At 43.5% G+C, this 23941-nt stretch overlaps 1 protein-coding gene across 12 annotated transcripts in view; it reads left to right on the top strand.

Annotated features, from left to right (window-relative positions):
* Positions 1–15265, top strand: part of LOC143793498 (uncharacterized) — a 301418-nt gene extending 286153 nt beyond the window's left edge. For 3 of the 12 annotated variants that reach the window (XM_077280528.1, XM_077280520.1, XM_077280530.1), the window contains one exon: positions 12720–15264. In XM_077280528.1, the coding sequence (XP_077136643.1) occupies positions 12720–14935 (2216 nt within the window). In that variant the 3' untranslated portion in view covers positions 14936–15264. Of the gene's footprint in view, positions 1–12719 lie in introns of all 12 variants that reach the window. The other 9 variants (XM_077280529.1, XM_077280527.1, XM_077280523.1 and 6 more) reach the window with 8 other exon arrangements.
* Positions 15266–23941: the final 8676 nt, after the last annotated feature.

Raw genomic sequence — 23941 nt, forward strand, 5'->3', positions numbered from 1 at the left:
TAGGACAACATTTATATACACAATGAAAACACATGCCAGAGCCGGTATGTGAGTCTCCGCAAGGAGAACCTTTACCCCTTAGACCTCAGTCCAGAGCCTCTCACCTAACCAAATCAGTTCTCATACTTTGCACTGATGATGGCAAATAACCTGAAACACCTTTTCTGCAAATTGAGATTTGAATTTGGTTTTTATCCTAAGGCTACTTTCACACTAGCGTTAACTGCAATACGTCGCAAATGCGTCGTTTTACCGAAAAAACGCATCCTGCAAAAGTGCTTAATAAAACCCAAGATGAAAAGTAACCGTCTAGTGTTCTCCCACATGCTCACAACCCCAGTGGGGGAGCCTACATAGGAGACACAATTATAGAGAAGAGGACACTCCCGCTACAGGAAAGACCAGAAAAAATTGGAGTGCATGTCCAAAAATAATTATATCAAATTTTATTAAATTACACGAATGACAAAAAACATGTATCACAATACTTTTATAAACATGTACATAAGAATTCAGACAAAGGTAGGTAGCACAGACCAAAAGAACCGTGCTGTCCACTAACTGATGCCATATATACAAAAAGTCACATGCATAATGCATGTGCTGTTAACACTGTGTTAGTGGTTTTATTTATTTTTAGTCACCAATTGTATTTTTTATATCTGATTTTTAGAGTATTTAATGTACACACTTAAATGGTGTCTCTGTATTATCTAAATATGCTGTCACCTCCCCCTTTTAATTCTTAAACAACATATATTTTTTTGTGTTGTTTTAATAATAGTGGGGTTTTTTTTTCCGGGGATATTGCAATTAATAGATGCCCCCTGATATTCACCTTGCTTTTTTGCTTTTTTCGTCTTTTTCCCTCACATCATGCGGTTTCTTTTGGGAGTATGTGCGATCGATAGTAGTGTCCTGTCAGATGAGTATATTTCAGTTGTATCCACTATGCGCATGCTCGCTGTTGCCTAGTCCCGGGGCATTGTGGGCGGTGCCGTATGATGACGCGGTGCAGTGACGTCATCGCGACGAAGCTGTGGACCGCAGCGCCATCTTGGATGCCGCTTGCCATCCAGTTCCTGGCGTGGCGATATCCGAACATGCGCCGCCACAGGTGGATAGAGTACTCTATATCGGGGTCCCTATAAATAGTAGCGCCAGACACCTAGCAGCACCGCCCCCTGACAAAGCTGACGCGAAACGCGCGTTGGGGCAACGGTGCCGTCCAGTTCTGACGCCAGCATCTGGGTAAGAGGATAGGGATGGGTGTGACTGTATGAATAATGAATATACGAGCCTGTGTACAGGGCTAACTGCACTTTCTTATACGGCCCCATATGATCCTAGACTCAGTGCCCGCTCTATCTTTTGCATTATGCATGTGACTTTTTGTATATATGGCATCAATTAGTGGACAGCACTGTTCTTTTGGTCTGTGCTACCTACCTTTGTCTGAATTCTTATGTACATGTTTATAAAAGTATTGTGATACATGTTTTCCAGTCCACCACCTGACAGCACCATTGGAGGACGTCCTTCTTATCCGCAGTGGGACAGGAACCACAAGTTAAAAGGACCCTCCCCACTCCACCGACCAGTGTTTTTCCTGTCCCACTGCGGATAGGAACTGCAAGACGTAGCCTCCGACGGTGCTGTGCAGATGGTGGGGATCGGGGGGCCCAGCCTTTCCCTTCCCCGCCGCAAGATATCTGCGGCTGATACCTGCGATGGGGGGTCCCTCAGCCTCCCCAGTGTAGCGCTGCTCCTGGGGCCAAGGTCCGTTTCTGTCTGCTGGAGCGGCGGCCATTCCTGCATGCGGCCGCTGCCATTCTCGGCGAGGGCTCTCTGTGCGGCGGCCGCTGCCGGCTCCAGGACACGCGGCCGCGTCACTTCCGGTCGCGGCGAGCATGGGACCGGAGGATGCCAGCGGCGGCGCCGGCCTTCAGGAAGGCCCCTTTCAGCACGGTCGACCGCGCGGGGCGCGGTAAGGAGGCAGGATCAACCAGGTAAAAACCTATATAAACATGTTATGGGGGTCGATATTCCGCCGGCTATCCTGACAAAGGTGTACACGGCTATATGGTGTTATTATCCTCATGGAGGACACTACCAGACCTGAGGGGACTGACCAGCTTCAGGGGCACGTGAGTAGGCTATGTAAAAGCCATACCACAAAGCCCACCCCTCCCCCCTGCTCCTCCACTTACAGCACGTATGTCTATTTACCCTAGGCTGAGCCTTCCATCCCCACAACTGAAAGGAAAAAATCAGGGAAGAATAAATGCCCGATTTGTGCCACTAAGTTTCCAGAAAATTGGCGGAAACCATTGTGCAGATCGTGCACATCTAAGATTGTGGGTGATGAGCAGACGGCACTGCTATCCAGCATGAGAACCATGATTCGACAGGAGGTTCAGGCTTCTATCTCAAACTTGAATCTTTCCCAGGCTCAGTCAGAACCGCAGACTTCACGGAAGAGGCCAAGGGAGTCTAGCCCCTCCTCCGAGGGTGAGGTTTCGGAGGATTCTGACAAGAAGAAAGAGACGGATCTGTGGGCAAGGGGAAGAGATATCTCTTCTCCGCAGCTGAAACAGATGAACTTCTTTATGCTGCACGTAACACCATGCAGCTGCAAGAAACACCAGAGGAAACCTCGATCCAGGACGAGATGTTTGGCGGATTACATGCCCAGGTGACAAAAGTCTTCCCCGTCAACAACCACATCCGTTCCATGATCCTGGAAGAGTGGCAGGAAGCGGAGAAGAAGCTAGTGATTCCCAGGGACTTTAGACTTCGTCTGCCCTACAACCCTGAGGACATTAAAGTGTGGGATGAAGTACCCAAGATCGATGTCCCACTAGCAAAGGTGGCGAAGAAGACCTCAATCCCATTTGAGGACTCTTCCGCATTAAAAGATCCTATGGATCGTAAAGCAGACGGTTTGCTAAGGAGAACTTGGGAGTCCTCCGCGGCAATAATACGGGCCAATATAGCGGCAACCTCCGTAGCCCGGTCAATGCACTTATGGATTGACGATTTAGAGGATCACCTCAAAGCCAAGACTTCCAGAGAGGTTATCCTTAAATCATTGCCATTGCTCAAACTCGCAACAGGCTTTATGGCAGACGCTTCTGCCGAATCTGTACGATTTGCGGCTAGAAGCGAATCCCTGTCTAATGCGGCCAGAAGAGCCATATGGCTAAAGACCTGGTCGGGGGATCTCCAGTCAAAAAATAAATTGTGTGGAATCCCATTCTCAGGAAATAAAGTATTTGGGCCAATTCTAGACGATATTCTAGAAAAGGCCTCAGATAAAAAGAAGGGTTTCCCTGAGGAGAATACCAAAAAATATCAGCCCTTTCGTAGGTCCCGACCTGGTCAGAGGACAGACTACAAGGGGAAAGGGAAGACTGGGAGGTGGTCTTATCCCAAGGGTGGAAAAGGTAGAGACTCCATCTTCCCTAGTGCAGGTACACCAAAGTCAAATAAATGACATAAAGGTGGGAGGTCGATTACAGAAATTTCTAGGGGGTTGGCAGAAGGTGTCCCAGAATCCTTGGATTCTACAAGTAATTGCACAGGGATACAAATTAGAATTCTCCGGCAGTCCCCCAGAAAGATTTGTAGTAACCCGACCTTGCCCGCTCTCCGACTCCTCCATGTGGACAAACATCCAGGAGCTGTTGGAATTAGAAGCGATTGTGCCAGTTCCCATCTCAGAAAGAGGCGAAGGCCATTATTCCCATTTATTTTCAATAAAGAAACCGTCCGGGGACTCCCGGACGATTATAAATTTAAAACCATTAAACAAATGGGTCCGGTACAAAAGATTCCGGATGGAATCTATAAGATCCACGACGCCTCTAATAGACAAAGACATGGTAATGTGTACCCTAGACCTGAGCAGCGCATACTATCATGTCCCGATACACCTCTCCTACCAAAAATTCCTGAGGTTTGCCATAATGAACAGAGGGATTGTACATCACTTTCAGTTCAGATGTCTCCCCTTCGGGCTTGCTTCAGCGCCCAGGATCTTTACCAAGCTGATGTCGGAAGTGGTGGCCTATCTGAGGAATCAGAATGTGACCATAGTCCCATACCTGGACGACTTCCTGATAATGGCGAAATCACAGAAACTCCTCAAGATAGACTGCACGTTCACTCTTTCCATCCTACAAGAGCTGGGGTGGATTGTGAACTGGAAAAAGTCCTGCCTGGTCCCAAATTCCAGAATAAAATTTTTGGGGATGATCTTGGATTCCAATCTAAGAACATCTTTCTTACCAGAAGACAGACAAGAGGCCTTGATCAGGCACATCCATCATCAATTCAGAAGAAGTACCCCCTCCATACGAGAGGCAATGAGGATACTTGGCTTCATGACAGCATGCATACCCTGTGTGAAATGGAGCCAATTCCACTCGCGGGAGTTGCAAAAAGAAGTCCTAAGATCCTGGAACAGGAAACAGAGTTCCCTAGACAGGAAGATGCTTGTGTCTCCGTCGGTGAAGAGATCCCTAACCTGGTGGACCACACCGAGGAACCTGAGAGAGGGAGTACCGTGGGTACTCGATCCCTGTGTTACGGTTACCACAGACGCCAGTCAATACGGATGGGGCGGTCATATAGGAAGAACATACTACCAGGGAGAATGGACTCCTCAGATTGCGGCAAGATCATCGAATTTCAGAGAGCTGTATGCGATCTGGAAAGTGTTGGGCCAGGCCCAGTCATTGGTCCAAGACAGACACGTGAGAATACTGTCCGACAATGTCACAGCAGTGGCATTTCTGAGACACCAGGGAGGTCCGAGACATCCACCACTGCAACACTTAGCAGACCAGATTTTCAGATGGGCAGAAAGATCTGTCAAATCCATCTCGGCAGTTCACCTGGAAGGTGCCAAGAATCAGCTAGCAGATTTCTTGAGCCGAAAGTCGGTACATCCCGGAGAGTGGGAACTGAACCCGGAAGTATTCAGCGGTCTATGCCAGAAATGGGGCACACCTCAGGTGGACCTCTTTGCCGCCAGGTCAAACTCAAAGGTCAGAGCATTTTTTTCTCTGAATCCTCTAGATGGAGCCACAGGAGTAGACGCCTTGTCTCAATATTGGGGAGAAGGCCTCCTGTACGCATTTCCACCTCTTCCTCTGATATCGAAGACACTCAGGAAGATACGAGACGAGAGAGCAACTGTAATCCTGGTGGTTCCTTTTTGGCCGAAAAGAAGCTGGTTTTCTCTACTGTCCAGGATGTCAACAGAAGAACCAGTCTTTCTACCGAACAGGCAGGACCTTCTACTTCAGGGTCCGGTGTTCCACAAGAATCCAGACTCTCTGCACCTATCTGCTTGGATCCTGAACGGCAAACCCTAAGATCCAGAGGCCTGTCAGAAGAGGTCATTACCACACTCCAGGCAAGCAGAAAGCCGGTGACTTCGGCGATCTACAACAAGATCTGGAAGCGGTATTGTTCCTTTTTGGGAAAAGGTCATGTGGATACTTCAAAACCAGATATCCCTAAAATCCTCGATTTCCTACAACTCGGATTTGACAAGGGCCTTCGGCCTAGTACTCTAAAAGTACAGATTGCAGCACTTAGTGTATTTTTTGATACATCACTAGCCTCCCATCCCTGGATAGCAAGATTTTCCAGGGCCACACAGAGAATGAGGCCACTTGTGAGGAAATCAACTCCTCCTTGGGACCTAAACCTGGTCCTTAACACTTTGTGTAAAACCCCTTACTTGCTGTCAGAAGATATGGACATAGCCAATCTCTCCTTTAAGACTGCCTTCCTAATTGCCATCACATCGGCTAAAAGGCTAGGGGAGATGCAGGCTCTTTCTATCCAGAACCCATATCTTCAGATCTTTGACGACAGAATAGTCTTCAAACATAACCCAGCTTTCCTCCCCAAAGTAGTATCATCTACCAATATAAATCAGGAAATAATCCTTCCTTCTTTCTGCCAACACCCTAAAAACGCAAAAGAAGGGGTCTACCATAACCTTGACGTTAGGGAGACTGTTCTAAAATACCTGGGGGCGACAGAAAGCTGGAGACGGGACACTAACTTATTTATACAATACGGTGGTCCAAATAGGGGTTGCAAGGCAGCAAAATCAACCATTGCTAGGTGGATTAAAAATATGATTAGCCTAGCATATACAAACCAAGGGAAAGATCCCCCGGACACTCTTAGGGCCCACTCAACACGAGCTATCTCTACATCATGGGCAGAGAAGGGGGGAGCCTCAGCTGAGCAAATCTGTAGGGCGGCGACTTGGACTAGTCTTTCTACCTTTGCTAGACACTATAAATTAGATGTCGTATCAGACCAATTAGCCTTTGGTAGAAAAGTCTTACATGCAGTAGTCCCACCCTAGCTAAACATCCTTTGGTATTCTCCAATGGTGCTGTCAGGTGGTGGACTGGAAAACGGTAATTAGTTCTTACCGGTAATTGTATTTCCAGGAATCCACCTGACAGCACTACTAGTTCCCTCCCACTGCAAACTTTTACTACTGACTAATGTGATGTAACATTGGTGTGTAATTGCAAATAAACTCTCTTTTTTGCATCCATCCAGATGTGGTACTTAGAAAATCACTGGTGGGTGGAGTGGGGAGGGTCCTTTTAACTTGTGGTTCCTGTCCCACTGCGGATAAGAAGGACGTCCTCCAATGGTGCTGTCAGGTGGATTCCTGGAAATACAATTACCGGTAAGAACTAATTACCGTTTTTTGTCATTTGTGTAATTTAATAAAATTTGATATAATAATTTTTGGACATGCAATCCAATTTTTTCTGGTCTTTCCTGCAAAAGTGCTTGCAGGATGCTTTTTTTCTGCATTGACTAGCATTTGCGACGCATTGCCACACGTCGCAACCGTCGTGCGACGGTTGCGCCGTGCTGTGGCGGACCGTCGGGAGCAAAAAACGTTACATGTAACGTTTTTTGCTCCCGACGGTCCGCTTCTTCCGACCGCGCATGCGCGGCCGGAACTCCGCCCCCACCTCCCCGCACTTCCCCGCACCTCACAATGGGGCAGCAGATGCGCTGGAAAAATGCATCCGCTGCCCCTGTTGTGCGGCGGAGACAACGCTAGCGTCGGGGACCTCGGCCCGATGCACCGCGACGGGCCGAGCCCGACGCTAGTGTGAAAGTAGCCTTAGTCACATTTCAAGGCCCATTAAAGGGTCGATGGTGACTTGTAGGATTGCTGCTTCCAATAGGTGGTGCTATAGAGTCCAAGTCCTCTTCATCTCTGAAGAGGCAATTTGCATATACATAATGAAGGAATAGACAAAATATATACTTAATGCACATGATTTAGCATGTGATCACCCAATGACTGACCATATAGTAATGGAGATTATAGAGCTTTGCATACTGTAACCTACAGATGAGTCACAAACCATTACAGAACATATTATGGGTACCGTTTATACTCAACTATAAGCCAAGACACTTAATTTTGCCACGGAAAACTGGGTAGGCTTATTGACTCGAGTATAAGCTGAGTATGCATTGTACCCTCTCCTGTCCTGGTATGTGGCTCCCCCGTCATGTCCTGGTATGTGGCTATCCCCGTCCTGTCCTGGCATGTGTGGCTCCCCCTGGTGTATGCATGGCTCCCCCAATCCCTCTTGGCTCAGCTCCCCTCTGTCTCATCGTTGTATGCATGGCTCACATCCCCCCATCATACTCACTCTCCTCACGCCGTCACTGCATCTCCTTTGTCCCTGCGCCGGCAACCAGGGTGGATTTGATTTAAATCTAACTGATTTAAATCACGATTTAAATCACTAGTCAGTAAGGCTTGATGTAAATCAGTGATTTAAATCAAAGTTTCTACCTAAACTAGTTCTTGCTACTTTAACATGCAAGTAGATGAAGATTTTTAGAATCACTTTTTATATTACTTTTTTCTCCCCAGTTTAATGGGTTAATCATTCATATTTGGACACCACTGTTCTGTTGTACTTAGGAAGGAGAAAAATAATCCTGACCTTAATAACAATTTAAATAGATTTATTCAACTGAAACAATAACAACATTACAGTTATTTGCTTAAACAAACATCCATGTTTGTTAACTAATTTGGCTAAACAAAATATATATATATATTTTAAGAAACTTAGACTGTCAGCCCAGCCGACACATGAAAAACTTAAATACTACTGTCCCTGCTGTCCTCTGTAGCTCACTTGTCGTCATCTTCATCATCATCTTCTTCTTTGTTCCTATTCATAATCTGGAAAAGAAAAACAAGCTTTCCTGCTTTATTGGGTCCCAACCGATTTCTCAATTTAGAATGAATGAGTCCAAAGGAAGAGAATATTCTTTCAACGCCTGCAGAAGAAGCTACTGCTGTTAAAAGTGAAATCATTACTTGAACAGTCTCTAAATCCAAGCGCTTAAGTGACTTCCACCAGTTTACTGGTGTGACCTTCCTTAAAATATCTTCAGCAAACATATATTTCTTGAATGGTTCCCCCTTAGCTCTGAAGTTTATTATAGTTGGCATTAAAGATGGATGATTGCTGGATACCCATGTCATAGCTAACTCCTCTTCCTCAGCACTTAGGTTTTGACCCTGATATTGGATATTGACAATATTTGCCAAAAAATGAGCTGGAGTCGGTGCTTGTCCCATTCGTTTGTTTACTGCTTGTAATTTAATTCTGTCCATGTGTAGTTCTGTTTTTAAGTGTTCACTCAGTTCCTTCCAAATTTCAACAGCATCCACAATAAAACAGCTATTTTTCTGTATTTTGTTTAAAGCTTGAGAGATGGGTTTCAGGAAGCTCAGCATATGTTCAACATTTCTCTTAAGCCCAATGTTGAGGATTTTGGCCGTGACAGTGCCATCTATTTTATCTCGATTTTCTTCACAAAGTGTCATCAGAATAGGCCAGTTTTTGATATACTGCTCAAAACAGTCCACCACAGAGTTCCATCTAACATCTTGTGGGAGAGTTAGCTTGGTTCCACCCATCCTTTTCAGAGCTGCTGCAGCAAAATGATTATTACGGAAGTATTTAGCAATTTCAACAACATTAGCCTTTATTTCTGGAACACTTAAGTCTTTGGCTAAGAGGTGCAGCAAATGAGCACTGCAATCATATGTTATTAGCAGATTTGTATTCCCTCCCTGCTCTTCTAAATCTCTTCTCATCTTGGATACGTTTGCAGCATTGTCAGTGACCAAACTGCGTACTAGACATTTGAATTTTTGTTCACATGTCGTTATAGCTTTTACTGCCACTTCTTGTAAGTATTCTGCTGTGTGTGCATTTCCTGACGTATCAGTTGTTTGTGCAAGGAAGACTTTACCTTCTTCTGTTGTTATACAAGCACATACAATAGGATCATTGTGGACATTACTCCACCCATCAATACTTAGGTTAACAATTTTACCCTCCAGAGCTGTTGCACATTGCTCCATTTCTCTGTCATACACTTGATCCAGCAGTTTCCCTACAACATCAGCTCTGCTGGGTGGACTGTATCCTGGTCTCAGTGACTGAACCATATTAATTAAATGTGGGTTCTCAGTCAGACGGAAAGAAGAGTTTGTTGCATAAATAAACTGGGCAATTTTTTCATCAATCAACTCTTTTTCTAATCTGCTAGTTCTTATCACAAACCTATCTATGGTGATTCCAGGAGGTAAAGGTTTTTTCTTCCTTTTGGGTGATGGTGATATGTGGCTGTGGGTGTTTGATGATGATGCTGCTGCTAATGAAGCACTATCCTGGATGGATAACTCTGAAACTGTAGAACGGGATGATGGTGATCTTGGAGGTGGATAGTTTCCAGAATCCATGAATTCCCCTAAACAAAAAAAAGTCAATGCTGTTATTTTATTATTTATACAATTTCTGCTTATTGTACACAACACATCACTGCCCCTGCCCCAAAAGGAATATTTGTTTTTCTTCATAACTGTACCAAATGACAGTAACATGCAGTAATAATAAGAAATATAATTTTTCTCACACGACAGTTCAGTCTTTAGAAATAGGATTCAATAAAAATGTTTACCAACCTGAAGATCCTGCCTGTTCAGAAGTGTTTCTTTGGTCATCTTCATCACTGCACTTCTCATGATGTTGCCTCATTCATGCCACCAGGCCTTGCATCTCTTTGTTGCATCGTTTGCATTTTGCACGCATGTCTGCATTACCGATAGGCGAAGGAGCTTCATTAAAATATTCCCAAACTGGGTCTCTTTTACGGCCTGCTGCCATTATAAGGAAAGAATGTAATAAACCTCAGATCGTACACACAAACAGATCCAGACTTGTCTGTCTGTGGCTAAGCTGCAGTATTGTGCTCAAAGTTTCACTTTCATTTTCTTGTCTGCTTGCCCTTCCTCCTCCTCACACTTAGATTCACATTCTTCTTGTGTTGTGCAGATCTATTCCACTCCAAACAATCAGAAACATATTGTCTAACTTCTTGGACTTGGCACTGAAGGGGTTGATTCTGTATTCATAGGTTTGTAGAACAATAGGATTAAGGTCTTTTTCTCAACTCTGTTCATGTTGTAACATTTTTGCCGTGAAGAAGAGGCTGGGACCTCTGCGGAGTCAAATTCAGTTTTGAGAACTGCCTAAGTAAAGCGAGCGTCTGTGATAATATAGGAGAGAAACTGGCCACTAATCCTAAAGAAACCTCTGGAAGAGCATGGCATTGTGAATGTTACACATATACAGCCTTTATTCTACTGAGTTAAACAACTCAGCTTTATCTCATGATGGAAGAACCTTTGGATGGTAAAATATTTTCCTCAAAAAGCAGTTTATTGAAAAAAATCTGATTTAAATAAAAAAAATCTGATTTAAATAAAAAAAATCTGATTTTTTTTTAAAAAAACATTGATTTTTATCCACCCTGCCGGCAACTCTTCCTGTGATAAGTGGTCACGTGGCACTGCTCATTAAGGTAATAAATATGAGCTCCACGCCTATGGGATTGAAGACGCGTCCATATTCATTACTTTAATGAGCGGTACCACTTGACCGCTCAGCACTGGAAGAGCTGTCAGCGCCGGGACAACGGAGATGCAGGGATGGAGATACAGCAACGGCATGAGGAGGGTGAGTATGATGTCTTCTGTTAGCCGGCGTCTGCAGCTGTCACGGTGCCTCAGCCGCTGGCTCCGGCCGCTACTCCGCCTCTCCCCTTCCCCCGCTGGCTTTCTGGACAATGATTCGTGTTATGCCGAGGGAGGTGTTTTCAGCACAAAAAAAATGTGCTGAAAATCTCGGCTTATACACAAGTATATACGGTAATAGTAAACATACTCGCCCACCAAATACCCGACGTGCGTTTCCAAGTGGTGTTTGGTGGGTGAGTTTGTGCGTCATAGTAACTAGTAATAATCGCCTGCAGTCCTCGTGATGGAAAGGACAATGTGATTCATTAGAAGAGGCCATCTTATACTGCTCCATGATCCGGTTCTCATACTCACTTGCCCATTACAAGCACTTTTAGTGGTGGACAGGGGGAGCATGGGCAGTCTAACCATCTAGCATTAACTATTTCAATGCTTTGTGCTACTGTAGCTTTTTTTGTTTTTTCTCCCATCGACCACAGTGCATACTGGGTAAACCAGTTTACTTTACAGGTGTTTGACCCTTTTTCCTGCTTCCAACACACAAACTTTATTGATGACTTGTCACTTCCTCCACAAATTGATTGAGTTAAATACCTTGTGAAAAATCCTGTGCTCTCCTGATACTTCCGCTGTTTTCCATTTTTCTCTGTGTCACTCTATTGACGAGATATTCAGATTTGTTCCTTCTGGAGCGCACCATGTGAAATCTCTACTCTGCAGTCCAGCTGAGCCTTCTTCAGAGTCTTCTCTGGGGACATTCCCTTTCACCCCTCCCAGATTCTGCTAATCACAGATCAACGTCTGATCTAGCAGTCTGAGGCTGCCAAGCTGTGATTAGCAGCATCTGTGAAGGCTGGAGAAATCGCATGTCCCCAGAGACGACTGAAAAATGCAGAGATTTCACATAGCGCGCTCCAGAAAGAGCAAATGTGAATATCTCTGCAAGGGAGTGATGCAGAAAAGAGCATAGGAATCATCAGAGCTCAGGGATTTTTACAGCGTATTTAACTCAATTTTTTTTTCTAACAGGCAACAGGTCCTCGTTAAAGGGAGCCTGTAATTAGGATTTAACCCCTTAATGTACCTTCAATGCTATTGCAGTCTTCTAAGGTTTCACATCATGCCCTGAGGCATACTAAGGACGTGATTACGGTGCATGGAGCTCGACTGCTCCTGGATGTTGAGCCAACTTTGATTAGTCAATCTCATTTGTATATGGTTATGAAATTTTAAAGCTCCATTTTTAATTGCGTGGACTCTTTTCTACACTAAGGGCATGATGGGAATCTTGAGAATGGCACTGGTGGTACATTAAGGGGGTAACTCCTGATGAAAGGTTCCCTTTAAGAACTGTCTATTTGCTGTCTAATCTCTGCCACCCCTGACTTGTGCCAATGTCACCAGTTTGTAAGTGTTATTCACTTTACCCGTCATTGTGTTAATGTTATAGCATGTAGTTGTCTTCCTTATTACTGGTACTTTCACTGACAATGGTCTTCATCGTGAGCTCCATAACGTAAAGGTAGAAATCCCTTTATGTTGTTGAAAAAAATCACATCCATTTCATCTTTCATCGTTATAGGAAATTCTTGTGAGAACAGCGGTTTATCACTAAACTGTAAAAAAGAAGATATCAGGAAGCACTCTAATGGTGAAAACCTCTTTACCCTTCATGGACCTCCTGAACTTTCCAGCACTTCACTTTCTTATAATCCTCCTAATCATGAGGAACCCTCTCCTGAGCCATCTCGTAGTGTTACCACAATTCCAGGAGCCAAAGTGGATACAAGATTTCAGTGTGACAAGCAAATTACTAAAAGCTCAGATTTTTTAACACAAAGAAAGCACAAAGGAGAGAAACCATACTCCTGTTCAGAATGTGGGAAATGCTTTACAAAGAAATCACAATTTGTTATGCATAAGCGAAGTCACAAAGGAGAAAAGCGATTTTCATGTTCGGAATGTGAGAAATCCTACGCAGATAAAAGGAATCTTATTAAACATCAATTATTTCACACTGGAATAAAACCATTTTCATGTTCAGAATGTGAGAAGTCCTTCACAGATAAATACACTCTCAGTATACATCAGAGAATTCATACTGGTGAAAACCTGTATTCATGTTCAGAATGTGGGAAATGCTTTACATATAAAGGGAGGCTCATTAGACACCAGAGAATTCATACTGGAAAGACGCCATATTCATGTTCAGATTGTAGGAAATGCTTTACAGATAAAGCGAGTCTTATTGTACATCAGAGAATTCACACAGGAGCGAAGCCATTTTCATGTTCGGAATGTGAGAAATCCTACACAAATAAAAGGAATCTTATTAAACATCAGATAACTCACACAGGAAAAAAACCATTTTCATGTTCAGAATGTGAGAAGTCCTTCACAGATAAATACGCTCTTAATATACATCAGAGAATTCATACTGGTGAAAACCTGTATTCATGTTCAGAATGTGGGAAATGCTTTACATATAAAGTTGGGCTATTTAGACATCAGAGAATTCATACTGGAAAAAAGCCATATTCATGTTCAGAATGTGGGAAATGCTTTATAGATAAAGGGAATCTTATTGCACATCAGAGAACTCACACAGGAGAAAAGCCATTTTTATGTTCAGAATGTGGGAAGTCTTTTACAGGCAAAGCGTATCTTAATAAACATCAGAAAATTCACATAGGGAAGAAGCCGTATTCATGTTCAGAATGTGGAAAATGCTTTAATAACAAAGGAACTCTTATTAAACATCAGAGAATTCACACAGGAGAAAAGCCATATTCATGTTCAGAATGTGGGAAATCATTTATATATAAATCAAGTCTTGCTTCACATGAGAAAATTCACACAGGAGAAAAGCCATATTCCTGTTCAGAATGTGGGAAATCATTTATATATAAATCAATTCTTGATGCACATGAGAGAATTCACACTGGAGAGAAGGCGTATTCATGTTCAGAATGTGGGAAATGTTTTAGCGATAAAAGCTCGTTTGTTTTTCATCAGAAAAGTCACAGAGGAGAGAAACCGTATTCATGTTCAGAATGTGGGAAATGTTTTAAAAATAAATCAAATTTAGTTGTACACCAAACAACTCACCCCGGGGAGAAACTGTTTTCATGTTTACAATGTGAAATGTGCTTTTCACATAAAACACAACTTCTTGACCATCAGAGAATTCACACAACAGGAAAACCGTATTCATGTTCCAAATGTGGGAAATCTTTTACAAATAAATCAAATCTCACTATACATGAGAGAATTCACACTGGAGAGAAGCCGTATTCATGTTCACTATGTGAGAGACGTTTTATACAAAAAAATAATCTTGTTCTACATCAGAGAATTCACACTGGAGAGAAGCCGTATTCATGTTCACACTGTGAGAAATGCTTTTCAGATAAAACAAGTCTTGTGCAACATGAGAGAAATCACACAGGAGAGAAACCGTATTCATGTTCAGAATGTGGGAAATCATTTACATGTAAATCAAGTCGTAATACACATGAGAGAATTCACACAGGAGTAAAGCCATATTCATGTTCTGAATGTGGGAAATCTTTTATAATTAAAGCAAGGCTTGCTGAACATGAGAGAATTCACACTGGAGAGAAGCCGTATTCATGTTCTGAATGTGGGAAATCTTTTATAGGTAAATCAAGTCTTAATACACATGTGAAAATTCACACTGGAGAGAAGCCGCATTCATGTCCACTATGTGAGAGACGATTCATACAAAAATGTAATCTTGATACACATAAGAGAACTCATGAAGGAAAGAAATTGTAATTATGCTGACTGTGTTTTGTAAAATGTAATAAATGGCATAAGGCCCAGGAGGTGTCGTACATGTGATTTAAGGGCAGTTGAAGACAATGGACCACTTAACATTTTTGATGAATCGATTTGGTTCCGAATCACAATTCTTGGACAAATTGAACCAAAAACAAAAAAATTTTGGGAAAAAAATAAAATGATCTGGATATTTAAATGGGTTGTTTCACCAGCTTGAGCATGTTAAACTGCTCACATCATGGCATAGTGGCTGCGGAGCTCAATAAAATATATGTATATTTTTAGATTTTAGTTCTCTTCTACCTTGTGGAGATATTGGCTTGGAAAGTTTAGGTTAAACTTTACGATAAGCCCAACTGAGTGTTATCAGAGATTTGTCTCTAGGGGTGTGTACTTCTTCCTCTCCATGATCTAGCAGTCATCAGGCAGAGAAAAACTCTGGAAAAAAGAACATGCACCACAAAATTATGACCTGACAGTATATTCTCACTGATCTCTGCAGAACTCTGTGTGATTACAAAGTACCGTGAGTAGAAAAAAGATGAATGTGATTGCTCTTCAGTTTTCATTTTATTGCAGTCAGTGTGTGGGGGAGGAGGCAAAAAGTAAACCTGAGATGTCTCATTTAGTCCATGAGCCAAGAACCAAATTTGACGATATCGGTACCAAGCGGAGTGACTAATTCTCTTTGGTATTTTTAGGTAGATGCATGTCTGTAGTTTATTTTTTGATATGATAGCCCTTACATATACGTAGCTTATTAACCCCTTCAGCCCTAGGCCTATTTGTACCCAAGTGCCTAAGCCAATCTGACCTGTGCCACTTCATGGGCTAATAACTTTGGAACGCTTTCACCTATCCAAGCCATTCTGAGATTGTTTTCTCGTGACATATTGTACTTCACGTCAGTGCTAAATGGGAGTCAATATATTTTACCTTTCTATATAAAAAAATGCTAAATATTCGGAAATTTTGGAAAAATCGGCAATTTTTTAACTTTGAAATTCTCTGCTTTTTACAAAAATACTGATACCCCCCATAATAGTTATTAATTTACACTCCCCACATGTTTACTTCATATTGGCATCATTTTGAAAATGAAACCTTATTGTTTTACGACGTAATAGGGCTTATAGTTTTATGCGCAATTTTTCACATTTACAGCAAAACCCACTTTTCAAAGGACCAAGTCACTTCTGAAGTCACTTTAAGGGGCTTACATAACAGAAACCACCCATAAATTACCCCATTTTGCAAACTACACCCCTCAAGCTGTTCAAAACTCATTTTTAAAAACTGTTAACCCTTTAGGTGTTCCACAGGAATTTTAGCATGAGCCAAGAACCAAATATGACGATATCGGTACCACCCGGAGTGACTAGATGTAGTATTTGTAACAAAATTTAATCCAAGTTATGTAAATACACACTGAACATGTCATGTGCATATATATATATATATATATGTTACTCCATAATATCTTCAACATCGGACTCTGAATCTGACTGTTGTTCTACTGGCTCGTCTTCAGTACCCTTGTTCTGGCATGTCTGTAATCTGCACATGTCTGTGCACTTCAGGCCATTGCTGAGGCAAGTACACTGAGGAAGTTCACATGACCGCACACACTTGCAGGACAGTAGCTGTATAATAGCTTCTGGTGCTGGTGCCCCTTGCATCCACTTGACAACAAGCTTTCCGTCGTTATCTATCATCCAACCGCAGTCTGTTGGGTTTGCAACCCATGGCTGGCTCTGCAGACTTCTCCTCCAGATCGCAGCCTGGTAGTTTGCACGCAGTGCATGCATGAAAAGGCAGTCCTGGCAAGGAGGGAGTTGACTTGACTCTACCACTCCACGTCTGGCACAGAACAGCTGATAACGGAGCCTGTTTACCTCAGTTGTTTGGGTAGTTGGCAGGTACATGTGGCAGGTGATTTCCTGTAACTTCTCAAAAAGTTCGGTAGACACTTCCCATGAACGACCAACTTCCTGAAAGGCATCCTGGTATGTCTTGTTCATCTTCAACTGCTTGAGTGTCGTCATCTTCCCACGGCCAGCGAATGCACTGACGGTGTCACAGCCTGTAAATGCATGCATACCAATCAATGAATCACATACGCTGCCTCCCAATGTTCGGCTCAGAGTGGTGATATCCAGGAATCTTGTCCGGTTCTGTGTACCGCATTTCTGGAACAGGTGGGATGGGATTTTGTGGCACATGCCCAGACACAGGACCATGACATCAGTATCCTCCGAAGTGATGATGACCGACTTGTAACCAGATTCTGCTGCATGAAGAGCATGGAGAAGGAGGCGTGTGTCTGCTTCTTCTTGATTTGACTTAAGGTCAGCAGCCTCTTCCCACTGTTCTTTGGTGATCTTAAAGCAGAGCTGCTCACATGTGACATACAGCTCCTTCTCCTCAAGCTTCTCCCTGTGGTGTTTCGCCTTCCATTCTTCTACCAGAAACTTTATGAGACTTGCCTTGTTGGAGGAACTACTTAGAAGCTTTTTCCACTGCTGGATGTTGTGCCCATGTTGAATGTTCTTGAAATGGATCCCTGTGCCTTCATATCTGTTGACTCTTTCTGTATCTTTGATGGATGTCTCCTTGTAGACGTCAAAGACAATATCAATGCGCTTGCTCTTAGCACCCTCATGGATAGCGCGACTCATTGCTGTGCCTGCTAGCTGGCCAAATGTTGCATTGTTTCCCTTCAGTTTCTGAACCAGGCTCATCCCATCAATGATGGTTGCAGAGGGCTCGGGGATCACTTCTGCAGGACGAGCATTCCTCTCCAACTCCCTTGCGAGGGCAGCCTTGTTGGTCTTGCGGATAGACCCATCACCATTGGCAAGTGCCCATGGCAATGGACCCAGGGGATGAGTCAAGACATCACTCATTTGTAGCTTTCTGTTCTCAGCTACAAGTATCATCTGGCCAAATAGGTTTCTGTCAGCCTTCAAAATTACCTCCTTGCCAAGACCTTGTCTGCGTGTCTTCATTTGGATGTTAGAGAACGTTTTAAGTTTGTTCTTCGTCATCTTGTCATGAAACAATGTAGTTGGCTTATCGGTACCCAAACGCTCATCCTTGAATGTTTGATATGCATCCTCTCCTATACTGTATGCCCCTTGAAGGTCTTTGGCTACATCTGGTGGTGCTACAGTCGCTGTTGACAAACTGATAAGTTCACCATTATGCTCTTTGTTGAAGGGGTTCACCCAACCTGTCTCCAGCAGTTGAACGAAAGATTGGACATCGGCTTCATCTCTTCTAATCCTAGACACCTGTAGGTCTGAATGGCTGAAGTCAGTATATTGTTGGCCTACCAGGGCCCTCAGCTGCCTCAAGTACATACTGCGGTACTCTGATGTCAGGTAGAACCTGGAAACAGCTCCAACTTTGAGGCTGAAGCCTTTTGTGCCCCCTGGTGTCTGGGTGTCTTTGTTGATTGTCTCTTCAATGGTCTGGTCCACAGGAATTCGTCCAAAAGGATTCTTGCTACCGATCTGGACCGAAAAGCCACCTTGCATGAAGTATTCATGGACCTCTGGGTGTTCTATGGGCAGCCGAGACATTGTGGCATAGTAATAGGTTAGGTATCGGGCATAGTTGACCTTGTCATAGGCAAAACACCATGGTATCATCTGTCGGATTGCTCCTAGGTGAAGCATCCAGTTGCCTTCTCTTGAAGCTCGAACCAGGGCCAGCATGGTCTCGACCATGTCCAAGTATGACATCCAGAATGCTGAGAGTTGTTCATTTCTGAGGGTCTCAAGATAAACTTGAAAGAGCTTCAGGGTAAGTGTGCAAGATTCATTATCCAAGAGCTTTTCGAAGGATCCCTGCGACACACTGATGCGAAAGTTTGTGATGTTCTTCAGTGTTTCATCCAGATGGTGAAGGTCCCTTGCATGGTTTTCTTCTAGCCATGGAAGGAAGTTTTTCCATGCAAGCAGAGGGAGATAGGAGCTCTGCAGAGAAGACCGGAGAGTCCTGTTCAGCACAGAACGTGTATGTGTCAGTGTGTGTGCGTGTGTTGGGGCACCTCAGGGTGTCTTCAAATGTGACATAGCCCCCTAGATTTCTTCCAGTAAAATTTGCACTCCAAAAGTCATTTGGCGCTCCTTCCCTTCCGAGGCCTGCCGTTCCCCAATACTGCAGTGTACGACAACATATCGGGTGTTGTTGTGTTCGGGAGAGATTGGTGAACAAATAGTGGGGTGCATTTTTTGCTGGTACACCTCTTAAAAATAAAAAAATGAGCCTAAAATGACACCTTCATGTAAAAAATGCACTTTTTCCATTTTCTCAACCAAGTGTTTCCAACTACTGTGAAACACTGGTTGGGTCAAAGTGGTCACTATACCCCCTAAAAGATTCCTTGGGGGTGTAGTTTCCAAAATAGGGTCACTTTTTGGGGTTTCCACTGTGGGTGTACCTCAGGCAGCCTTCAAATGTGACATGGCCCCCTAGATTTCTTCCAGTGAATCCGCCACCCAAAAACCACATAGCGCTCCTTCCGTGTTGAGCTGTGCTGTGTGCCCATACTTTAGTTTACGAGTACATGTGGGGTGTTTCTATAAACTGCAGAATTAGGGTAACCAAGTTTGGGTTTGCCGTTAACCCTTGCTAGGTTGCAGGTAAAATTGGATTACAATGTAATATCTGGAAAAAAAATGAAATTTTGAAATTTCGCCTTCATTCTGCTAAAATTCCTGTGGAACACCTAAAGGGTTAACAGTTTTTAAAAATGAGTTTTGAACAGCTTGAGGGGTGTAGTTTGCAAAATGGGGTAATTTATGGGTGGTTTCTGTTATGTAAGCCCCTTAAAGTGACTTCAGAAGTGACTTGGTCCTTTGAAAAGTGGGTTTTGCTGTAAATGTGAAAAATTGCGCATAAAACTATAAGCCCTATTACGTCGTAAAACAATAAGGTTTCATTTTCAAAATGATGCCAATATGAAGTAAACATGTGGGGAGTGTAAATTAATAACTATTATGGGGGGTATCAGTATTTTTGTAAAAAGCAGAGAATTTCAAAGTTAAAAAATTGCCGATTTTTCCAAAATTTCCGAATATTTAGCATTTTTTTATATAGAAAGGTAAAATATATTGACTCCCATTTAGCACTGACGTGAAGTACAATATGTCACGAGAAAACAATCTCAGAATGGCTTGGATAGGTGAAAGCGTTCCAAAGTTATTAGCCCATGAAGTGGCACAGGTCAGATTGGCTTAGGCACTTGGGTACAAATAGGCCTAGGGCTGAAGGGGTTAATAAGCTACGTATATGTAAGGGCTATCATATCAAAAAATAAACTACAGACATGCATCTACCTAAAAATACCAAAGAAAATTAGTCACTCCGGGTGGTACCGATATCTGGCCCGGCTCATGGACTAATTACAAATACTTATGCAGCTCTCTTCCCACAGTGCTGTGAGCCTGCCTTGCTGTATACACATACACACACACCTCTTCCCACAGTGCTGTGAGCCTGCCTTGCTGTATATACACACACACACACACACACACACACACACACACACACACACACACACACACACACACACACACACACACACACTACCTGGAGATTAAAGTAGTTTTAGTAATCAATTTGTTCAGCTCTACTCCAAGCATTTATAATCTCTGTGCAGTGAGATCTGTGAGGAAAGCAGACTGTTATATGTCTCATATAGGAGAAAACCTGCTCTAAGCTGTTGTGGCAGCGTGTCCTTTTTTCCCCTGTATGTTACATAGTAACATAGTTATTAAGGTTGAAGGAAGACTTTAAGTCCATCTAGTCCAACCCATAGCCTAACCTAACTTGCCCTAACATGTTGATCCAGAGGAAGGCAAAAAAAAAAACATGTGGCAAAGGGTAAGCTCCACATTGGGGGAAAAAAATTGCTTCCCGACTCCACATATGGCAATCAGACTAGTTCCCTGGATCAACGCCCTATCAAGGAATCTAATATATATACCCTGTAACATTATACTTTTCAAGAAAGGCATCCAGTCCCCTCTTATATTTAAGTAATGAATCACTCATTACAACATCATACGGCAGAGAGTTCCATAGTCTCACTGCTCTTACAGTAAAGAACCCGCTTCTGTTGTTATGCTTAAACCTTCTTTCCTCCAGACGTAGAGGATGCCCCCTTGTCCCTGTCTCGGTCTATGATTAAAAAGATCATCAGAAAGGTCTTTGTACTGTCCCCTCATATATTTATACATTAACATAAGATCACCCCTTAGCCTTCATTTTTCCAAACTAAACAGCCCCAAGTGTAATAACCTATCTTGGTATTGCAGACCCCCCAGTCCTCTAATATCCTTGGTCGCTCTTCTCTGCACCCGCTCCAGTTCAGCTATGTCTTTCTTATACACCAGAGAACAGAACTGTACATAGTATTCTAAGTGTGGTCTCACTAGTGACTTGTATAGAGGTAAAATTCTGTTCTCATGAGCATCTATGCCTCTTTTAAATGCATCCCATTATTTTATTTGCCTTTGTAGCAGCTGCCTGACACTGGCCACTGAATATGAGTTTGTCATACACCCAGGTCTTTTTCATTGACGGTTTTGCCCAGAGTTTAAGAATTAAGCACATAGTTATACATCTTTTTACTTATACCCAAGTGCATGACCTTGCATTTATCCCCATTAAAGCTCATTTGCCATTTATCAGCCCAAGCTTCAAGTTTACATAAATCATCCTGTAATATAAAATTGTCCTCCTCTGTATTGATTACCCTGCAGAGTTTAGTGTCCTCTGCAAATATTGAAATTCTGCTCTGTATGCCCCCTACAAGGTCATTAATAAATATGTTAAAAAGGAGAGTGCCCAATACTGACCCCTGTGGTACCCCACTGCTAACCGCGACCCAGTCTGAGTGTGCTCCATTAATAACCACCCTTTGTTTCCTATCCCTGAGCCAGCTCTTAACCCACTTACACATATTTTCCCCTATCCCCATTATTCTCATTTTATGTATCAACCTTTTGTGTGGCACCGTATCAAAAGCTTTTGAAAAGTCCATATACACCACGTCCACTGGGCTCCCTTGGTCCAGTCCGGAACTTACCTCTTCTTAGAAGCTGATCAGATTAGTCTGACATGAACGGTCCCTTGTAAACCCGTGCTGATACTGGGTCATGAGGTTATTCCTCTTCAGATACTCCAGTATAGCATCCCTTAGAATGCCCTCCAGGATTTTACCCACAGTAGAGGTTAAGCTTACTGGCCTATAATTACCGAGTTCAGTTTTTGTCCCCTTTTTGAATATTGGCACCACATTTGCTATACACCAGTCCTGTGGTACAGACCCTGTTATTATGGACTCTTTAAAGATTAATAATAATGGTCTATCAATGACTGTACTTAATTCCTGCAGTACTCGGGGTGGATCCCATCCGGGCCCGGAGATTTGTCAATTTTAGTGATTTTTAGACGCCGCCGTACTTCCTGTTGGGTTAAGCAGGTGACACTTAATGGGGAATTTTTGTTATCACTGATCATATTGTCTGCCATGGAATTGTCTTGTGTAAATACTGATGAAAAAAAGTCATTTAGCAGATTGGCTTTTTCCTCTTCCTCATCCTCATCCACCATTTCCCCCAGACTATTTTTAAGGGGGCCAACACTTTCATTTTTTAGTTTCTTACTATTTACGTAGTTAAAGAATATTTTGGGATTATTTTTACTCTCTCTCGCAATGAGTCTCTGTCTCAATATTTGCTGCCTTAATTTGCTTTTTACAGAATTTATGTAATTTTCTGTATTTAACCCCTTAACGACCTTTGACGCATACGCTGCGTCATGAAAGTCGGTGCCTTCACGACCTGTGACGCAGCGTATGCGTCATGGAGGGATCGCGCTCCTGCAGATCGGGTGAAAGGGTTAACTCCAATTTCACCCGATCTCCAGGAACAGGGGGAGTGGTGCTTCAGCCCAGGGGGGGTGGCTTCACCCCCCCGTGGCTACGATCGCTCTGATTGGCTGTTGAAAGTGAAACTGCCAATCAGAGCGATTTGTAATATTTCACCCCAAAAAACGGTGAAATATTACAATCCAGCCATGGCCGATGCTGCAATATCATCGGCCATGGCTGGAAAACCTAATCTGCCCCCACCCCACCGATCGCCCCCCCAGTGCTCCGGTGCGCGGTCCGCCCCCCTAATTCGTTCTGTCCGCTCCTCCGTTCTCCTGTCCGCTCCCCCCGTGCTCCGGTGCCCCCTCCCTGTGCTCCGGTCCCCCCCCCTGTGCTCCGGTCCCCCCCCCCGTGATCCGATCACCCCCCCTTCATACTTACCGGGCCTCCCGATGTCCGTCCGGCTTCTCCATGGGCGCCGCCATCTTCCAATATGGCGGGCGCATGCGCACTGCGCCCGCAGAGTCTGCCGGCTGGCAGATTCATTTCAGAAGTATTTTGATCACTGCGATATAGCCTATCACAGTGATCAAAATAAAAAAAAGTAAATGACCCCCCTTTATCACCCCCATAGGGACAATAATAAAAATAAATAAAATATTTTTTTTTTTTTTCTGCTAGGGTTAGGGTTAGAACTAGGGTTAGAATTAGGGGTAGGGTTAGGGTTAGGGCATGTGCACACAGTGCGGATTTGGCTGCGAATCCGCAGCGGATTGCCGCGGATCCGCAGCGGATCCGCAGCGGATTGGCCGCTGCGAATTCGTAGCAGTTTTCCATCAGGTTTACAGTACCATGTACACCTATGGAAAACCAAATCCACTGTGCCCATGGTGCGGAAAATACCGTGCGGAAACGCTGTGTATTTTCCGCAGCATGTCAATTTTGTGCGGATTCCGCAGCGTTTTACACCTGTTCCTCAATAGGAATCCGCAGGTGAAATCCGCACAAAAAAACACTGGAAATCCGCTGTAAATCCGTAGGTAAAACGCAGTGCCTTTAACCTGCGGATTTTTCAAAAATGGTGCGGAAAAATCTCACACGAATCCGCAAAGTGG

The sequence above is a fragment of the Ranitomeya variabilis genome, chromosome 1, assembly GCF_051348905.1.
Source record: "Ranitomeya variabilis isolate aRanVar5 chromosome 1, aRanVar5.hap1, whole genome shotgun sequence".
Taxonomy (NCBI): Eukaryota; Metazoa; Chordata; class Amphibia; order Anura; family Dendrobatidae; genus Ranitomeya; species Ranitomeya variabilis.